Consider the following 8,256-nt stretch of genomic DNA (forward strand, 5'->3'; position numbering starts at 1 on the left):
TGTGTTTTTACAGTGTAGTAGTGTTGACTATGCTGTATTTTATTTATTTGTTAAGGTACTAATAATTTAATTAAAATTGGAACATATATTTCAATCGATAAAAATCAATCAATAGGTACGTCAACTCTGCCAAACATTGAAGGCACATAGAAGATTCACTATACTGAAATCCAAACCAAAATATTATCATCTTGAATTCAATAATTAAATCAATACTGCACACATCATGGACGCCGTAGTAGTCAAATCAATATTCAGCATACATCAACAGAATAAAAAAAACATTTTTATTGGATACCTAGTTGATCAACCTTTATCTGTTATTATTTTATTCATGTGTAACGTAACTAAACGATATCTAATACTAAATGTATTTCAATGGAATAAGTTTATATCTGATGATAGTTTTAATATAATTGTTTGTTCTTTATCCACTGTTCAACATTCAAAACGATTACATTTAGATAATAATTTTTATTATAAAATATGTGCAAAATCTGAATCAGTTAATTTACATCATAATAATAACAGAATCACATTATCCAGTGATAATTTAAATCGATTGAAATTATTGGAAACATGTATAAATGCAAATATCATAGAGTTATCAAATAAATTAGTGGCGTATCAGACTGTTTTCAATAATGCATGTATAATTATCAAGTATGATATTTTATATTTATCACCTGATTGTATTAGAAGTGATTTTATCAGTACATATATTAAAGATTATAATTTCAAAATGAATGACCTGAAGGATGAAGAAAAGTCATTTTTACTTGAATTACAACAAATCCATCACGAAACGTTTGCAGACATTATACTAAAGCCTGATATAACCAGCCAATAAAACCAAAATAATCATGATATACGACAAGCTTACTATTTAATAATTAGATTATACCTTCATAATAAACATTATTTATTTTGTCAAATGCATACCTTTATTTAATAATAAATGATAATAATATAATTAATATATTATATATTATAAATAATCTTAAATGTTAACTGGTTAAAATAAACCAAAATATTTTCCATAATATAATCATATTGTATAAATTATTGAATCAAATGTAAGCTTTCTAAAATAAAATTGAATACAAATATTTTAACCGTTTGGTAATAAATAAAAAATACACAAATATTAATGACGGGTTTCATTTAGTGAAACTATAATAATATAAACATATAGTTATTATTTATAAGATTCAATTTTTTTGTTGTTGTTACACATAAATTTATCCATTAATAAATCTTGCAAATTATTAAATGCCGATATTATTGTATTGTCAGCTTTATCTTTTTCGTTCAGCATAGTTTTTGCGTTGAACGTTGAGGTTTTCCATCTATTAAAACAAATTAATGATTGTATATTATAAATGCATATATTTTCATATTATCATAAATATTTTATCAAATAAACTAGATGACACAATTGTTGAGCAGTTAAATATTTTACATACTGTGTGAATATTATTAGTATCAACGACGAAACATCATCATACCTATATTCACAAAATTGCTTGGTTGTAAGCATCGTGCCTATTTAGGTTATAAAATAGTACTATGGCATGATATGTTTCCCCAATAATTTACAAATATTGTACTTAATTTTTTTTTTTCTTATTCATTTTAATGATACCTAGTGTAAATCTTAATATACTCTGTTTATACAAAATATTAATAGTTACCTGTCTTTTGACTCTACTTTTTCCATGTCCGATGTTTTGTATTTTTGAATAACCAAATAATCACTTGCTGTTTTGATTTCGGGTATTTTGATACAAAAATTTCCACCATCTGATTTTTTTACGCGTATGCAGTTTTCATTAACCATAGTTGTTAAACCATTATATTCTTGTTCCAGTTTTAATAAATGCGACTGAAACTAAAATCAATATTAAATTGATAAATATATTATTATTAAAATATGGAATATTTTACTTTCTGTTTTTTTGGTTTAGGTTTTATAACGGTTTCAGGTTTTTTAGAATTCTGCATTTGCTCATTTTTCCGATGATTATAAAGTTCCTAAATTTATATACCCATGTTTTTAACATATTGATGTGTAATGTAAGGAAATTAAGAAAAAAGTTTATGATATAATAATAATAATAATAATACCGGTGCACATACATCAATTTCTTCATCATCTGAATTTTGATCGCTTGTGTTGACCATTATTAATTTCTGTTTTTTTGGTTTAGCTTTCATAGTGATTTTGGGTTTTTTAGAATTCTGCATTTGCACATTTTTTCGATATGAATAATGATCCTAAATTTAAATGATTATGTTTTAAACTTATTGTTAATAAATGGTGTTAAATTAAAGTATATTAATAATATATTATAATTATTATAATAATGTACTTACATTGATTTCTTCATCGGCCGAATTTTGTACACTCATGTCAGACATTATTACTATGCACTCGTATTGCTTAAAATTAACTGATGAAATTCACATTAGGTCTCTTTATTTTATATAAATTAATATCTATGATATATAGTAATAGTCATGTCAATGCCTGTTACACATGGTGTTGGTAATAAATAAAAACTGATATACACATTGTTTTTAACGATAAACAGAGAAATTAAAAGATATTTGGCATTGACTAATGTGTGGAAAAGCAGATTATAAACTGTATGCCCAAAATCGTTTGATATATCCATCACTTATTCGCACTGCACTATTTTTATTTTTAGTATTTTGTACATCAATGATTATAATTAAAATTTGATCGCATTTTATGTTTACATTAAGATATAAGGTGCCGTGTTGGTAATAAATAAAAACTGATATACACATTGTTTTTAACGATTAACAGAGGAATTAAAAGATATTTGACATTGGCTAATGTGTGGAAAAGCAGATTATAAACTGTATGCCAAAAATCGTTTGATATATCCATCACTTATTCGCACTGCACTATTTTTTATTTTTAGTATTTTGTACATCAATGATTATAATTAAAATTTGATCGCATTTCATGTTTACATTAACATATAAGGTGCTAATAATTTAGTGCCGTGCGAATAAGTGATGGATATATCAAACGATTTTTGGCATACAGTTTTATAATCTGCTTTTTCCATGTTACTTAAATAGTGGGGTTCATTAGATCAATAATAATAATACTCAACAAGCTGGTATGCAAGAACCGCCGCATGCAGCGAGCAGAATATTTCATTGTAAGTTAATTAATTATAACATTTTAATTTTTAAAATATAATCATTTTATTCATTTTTAGCAAAGATATGATACCTGACGACAACCTCGATAATGTAATTAGTCATATACCACCGATCACAATACAACATATTGCAAAATATCCATTTACTCACAGTGAACGTGAAGTTTATGAATATTTTCGCCAGTTGCATTCAGCTTTTGTCGTGAGGGAAGTTCGATATTCATTTGATGATAATATTATCGATATATTTTGCTCATTCGAATGTGCCAATTATATCAATCAGGCGTATTTTGAGTCGAATCTTGTAAATTTAAGTTTAAAAGCGTACCATGTTATGTTTAAGGATATAAATGTGCTACAAATGTATTGTCAAAGACGAAGGTGTTTGGCATGCCCAAAAATACGTCACTGTCTGTGACAATCGCAATTTATATGCTGAACCCGAAGAGGATTATGTAATACAAGTATTTCCAATAACCAATTGCACCTTCAATCTACTTCAATCAACAGTTCATACATAACTACATAAGTGATATTTTATTTTAATACGTTATTATATATTTTATTTTAATGCGGTTTTGAATTAATTGTTAAAAATGCCAAAATTTAACCGCATTAAAAAAATTAATCGATTAAACATCACTGGACAAAAATTAGTAGAAATTGAGAAATTTAAAAATAACCGCTCAAAAACTTTTTATTATAAAAACAACGAAAACCTTATTGACTTATTGTCATTTTTAAATTCTACTTCTTCTTCATTAAAATCAAAACTAAAAGAATTATGTTCTTCATCCACATATAAATTTAATTTATTTGTAGACTTAGTATATGAAAATTTAATTACGGGAGAAGTTCGGGATGTTGCATTTAAAACAACAAATGTTTTATGTTATTTTACTTCAAATTTTTCTACCCTTTTTAAAAACATGTTCGATAAATTATTAAATGAACAAGAGTCATTTCTGTTGAAGGGTTCTTCTTGGAGACAAACTAGTTTAGATGGTCTCCAATTAAGAACAAATAAAGTAAATTTACTAGGGGGTTCCTCATTTATAAAATTACCCCAATCAATTTATAATAAAAAAGCAATAATAAACGTAATGAATTATGACAATAGATGTTTTAAATATGCAATTTTATCAAAATTTAATGAAAAAAAAAAATAAAAATAATTTTAGTATTAAATATTTTAATTTTTTGGAAAAAAAAAGTGGTCTTAATTTTAATTGTATTGATTACCCTACACCAATCAATCAAATAAAAAAAATTTGAAAAAATTAATAACATATCCGTTAATGTTTATAGTTGTGATGATAAAAATCAAATTTACCCACTTCATATAAATAATAACGAAAAATCCGATCATTATGATTTGTTTTTTTTCTCAAATGAACCAACAACACATTATTGTTACATAGCTAATTTCTCACGACTGATTAGATCACAAAGAACAAAACATGAAAGTAAAATAATTATTTGCAAGCGATGTTTTTACGACTTTTAATGTTAAACCAAATAAAAACAAGGCATGGGGGCAGCATGGTCTCGATAGGCATAAAGTAATCTGCCAAAAACATAAACTTTGTAAGCCTGTAATGATTGATCCACATGATGACAAATTTATATATTTTAATAAATATAATCGGGCTGACCGAATTCCTATTGTAATTTATGCCGATTTTGAATGCTTTTTAAAACCCACTAATAATATCATAACGGTCAATACTAAAAACACGCATTATCATAAGCCCATGAGTTATGGGCTATATGTTAAAATTGATTACAACATCGTCCCAAAAAAATTAGTAAAACAATTTAAAATTCCTAAAAATCCAATAATTTATAGAGGCAAAAATGCATCAAAGCATTTTATGTTAACTATAATTGATATTTCTACCAAAATTTATTATCTATATAATACTAATAAATCAATGCATAAATTAACAAAAAAGGAAGAAGGTCAATATATTAATTCGAAAAAATGTGAACTATGTTTGAGATCATTTAATAATGAAACCGTATTTAAAGTTAGAGACCACTCACATCTTACAGGGAAATATTTAAGGGCTTTATGCTTAAATTGTAATTTTTCGGCACAAAACCCATCATTTGTACCAGTATATTTCCATAATTTATCGTATGACGGTCATTTTATTGTACGCACCTTAGGCTGTAATGATAATGACATACGCATTATTCCAAACTCGGGTGAAAAATATTTGACCTTTAGTAAGCAAATTTTTGATAAATTTTATGTAAAATTTGTAGACACTTTTATGTTCATGTCAGAATCACTCTCTAATTTAGCTACTAATTTAGCCGAAGATAAAACAAGATTCCGTGAAATTAACCATCATTTTCCTTTAGAAAACATTGATTTAGTTATTCGGAAAGGTGTATTTCCATATGAGTATGTAGACTGCAACTCAAAACTTAAAGATACCTCATTACCACCTAGAATTAAATTTTATAATTCGTTAACAGATGATCATATTTCAAAAAAAGATTACATGCATGCATGCAATGTTTGGGAGAAATTTAATATAAAAACATTAGGTGAATATAGTGATTTATATTTATTAACGGACATATTGATTCTGGCTGATGTATTTGAAAATTTTAGAGATATTTGTTTGAAAACTTTTAATTTAGACGCCTCTTATTATTTGACAGCACCTGGTTTTGCGTTTGACGCAATGTTAAGTTTTACTGGAGTTAAACTTGAGAGATTAACAGATTATTTGATGTTACTCATGATGGAGAATGGAATAAGAGGGGGGGTATGCCAATCTGTAAGACGCTATGCCAGAGCTAATCTACCAGATGTTGATGGGATTAATTATAACAAAAAAAAACCACACATTTATTTGGCATATTTTGATTGTGTAAATTTATACGGCAAATCAATGCTTGCAAGTTTACCATACAAAAATTTGAATGGTATAATGATTTGACATTAGACGTTACTACTATAGATGACGATGCACCTATTGGTTATATACTGGAAGTGGATGTGGATTACCCCGAAAAATTACATGATATTCATAGCGATTTACCTTTTTTGCCACACAATAGTTGTCCACCTAATTCTAAGATTATTAAACTGCTGACAACTTTAAATAATAAATCAAATTATGTCGTTCATTATAGATTGTTAAAGCAGGCAATTCACAACGGATTAAAAGTTGTAAAAGTTCATAAAATAATTAAGTTTGATCAATCAAAATGGTTAGCCCCTTATGTTGATAAATGCACTAGTATGAGGGTCTTGGCAAAAAACAAGTTTGAATATGAATTTTGGAAATTACTCGTGAATAGTGTCTATGGGAAATGTATGGAGAATCCGCGTAAAAGATTGGATATAAAGTTGGTATCAGATGATCGAAAAGCTCATAGGCTAATGAGAAAACCTAATTTCATAGATAGAACTATATATAGCAATGAGTTAATGTCTTTACATTTTCAAAAAGAAAAGATTAAATTTGATAAACCAATCTACGTGGGATTTTCTATTTTAGATATATCGAAAACCTATATTTATAATTTCCATTATGACGTAATGAAAAATAAATACGGAAAAAAAATATCACTATTATACACTGATACCGATTCATTAATATATCGTATTAAAACAAATAATTATTTTAATGATTTAAAATTTGATTTATTGAGTCATTTTGATACTTCTAATTTTCCAATTAGTCACTTTTGTTACAGTGATAAACATAAGAACACCCCAGGATATTTTAAAGACGAATTGAAGAGTGAAATTATGACGCAATTTGTAACGCTAAGACCCAAATTATATGCTTATACAGTAAGTGGTATTGAATACAAAAAGGCAAAAGGTGTAAAAAAGTATGTTAGAGACAAGTATATGACGGTCAATCATTATTTAGATATTTTATCAAAGTTCAGTATACAAAATTCCTCACATTTGGATGCACAAAATGGTGAATCTAGTCAAATTAATGCATACTGTGATATTAACTCAATACAGGCAACAAAACATAATGTTTATTCCAAAACAACCAGAAAAATAGTATTGAGTGCAAATGACGATAAACGTGTCATATTAAAAGGTGGTATTTGCACTTTACCATACGGACATTATAAATTAAACTAATCAAAAATAATTATGAATATGTTTTATTACAAACGTATTTTATAAATAGTAAATCATTTAACTAATTAGCTATTCGACAAATCGTTATCGATGATAAAATTAATTAAGGGAGCTATAGTAACCTAATCATGAAGCAAATTGTTTAATTTTTATATTATAATATATTAATGTACAAAATATAACAATAATCATTGTTTTTCAAATTTAATATTTCTAAAAGTGTTATAATATTTAATTCATTGAACATTTTATAAATTGTAAAAATGGAAAATGTATGTTATTTAATTTGGTTACAAACTTTTTGTTAAAACTATGTATATATTTTAATATTCTAACATTGATCATTAACTTTTATGTATGATTCATTTCTATTTATTTTTTATTATTAAATAATAATATACATAATTGTATTGTGATTGACTTTGGTCGAGATTCATTATGTTAAATTGTAAGTAATATGATTTATGATACTGTAATTATTTAATAATAAATTAAAAAATTGTAATATGCCGGTTCTATGAAGATGATGAAGCAAAATGTATATAATTTTACTTTTTATTGATCCTATTATATTAAATATAGAAGTCTATTTATGTTTATATACTTTAGTTATATTGATTTATTTAAAATATGTTATAATTGGTAAATATTATTATACTTTTGTTAATATCGTTATTCTATATTGTAATTGAACATTGGCCTTGTAAATATTAAATAAAATTAAATAAATAATATATAGAATAATGATGCATTTTATACTTGATCATTCAATTTTGAAATTTAGTGTTATAACTTATAAAATTATGTTTTTAATTTTTTTGAATCTTGTATAACTAAATCATTTGAAACAATATTGTACTTAACCAATTGTGTAATTTTTATATAAACCTGATCGCTTATTATCCCGTGCTAGTAGTATACATCTGT

At 25.6% G+C, this 8,256-nt stretch overlaps 2 protein-coding genes across 5 annotated transcripts; one reads left to right on the forward strand and one right to left on the reverse strand.

Moving 5' to 3' along the window:
• Positions 1 to 906: 906 nt before the first annotated feature.
• On the reverse strand, positions 907 to 2,854 carry LOC132935653 (uncharacterized). 4 transcript variants are annotated; one of them, XM_061002249.1, is made up of 5 exons: positions 2,377 to 2,854; positions 2,128 to 2,277; positions 1,948 to 2,034; positions 1,695 to 1,891; positions 910 to 1,349 (listed from the first exon to the last, which is right to left on the reverse strand). In XM_061002249.1, exons 1-5 carry the CDS (start codon positions 2,419 to 2,421, stop codon positions 1,199 to 1,201), a joined length of 630 nt encoding a protein of 209 aa, XP_060858232.1. In that variant the 5' UTR covers positions 2,422 to 2,854; the 3' UTR covers positions 910 to 1,198. The 4 variants fall into 4 exon arrangements, with proteins under 4 accessions (XP_060858234.1, XP_060858232.1, XP_060858235.1 ...); XM_061002250.1 differs by having other exon boundaries at positions 916 to 1,349; positions 2,140 to 2,277; positions 2,377 to 2,852; XM_061002251.1 differs by lacking the exon at positions 1,948 to 2,034 and having other exon boundaries at positions 907 to 1,349.
• A 1,275-nt stretch (positions 2,855 to 4,129) lies between these two features.
• Positions 4,130 to 8,044, forward strand: LOC132933232 (uncharacterized). The gene is made up of 3 exons (XM_060999546.1): positions 4,130 to 4,228; positions 6,121 to 7,020; positions 7,103 to 8,044. Exons 1-3 carry the CDS (start codon positions 4,130 to 4,132, stop codon positions 7,244 to 7,246), a joined length of 1,143 nt encoding a protein of 380 aa, XP_060855529.1. The 3' UTR covers positions 7,247 to 8,044.
• Positions 8,045 to 8,256: the final 212 nt, after the last annotated feature.

The sequence above is a fragment of the Metopolophium dirhodum genome, chromosome 1, assembly GCF_019925205.1.
Source record: "Metopolophium dirhodum isolate CAU chromosome 1, ASM1992520v1, whole genome shotgun sequence".
In the NCBI taxonomy this organism is placed as follows: Eukaryota; Metazoa; Arthropoda; class Insecta; order Hemiptera; family Aphididae; genus Metopolophium; species Metopolophium dirhodum.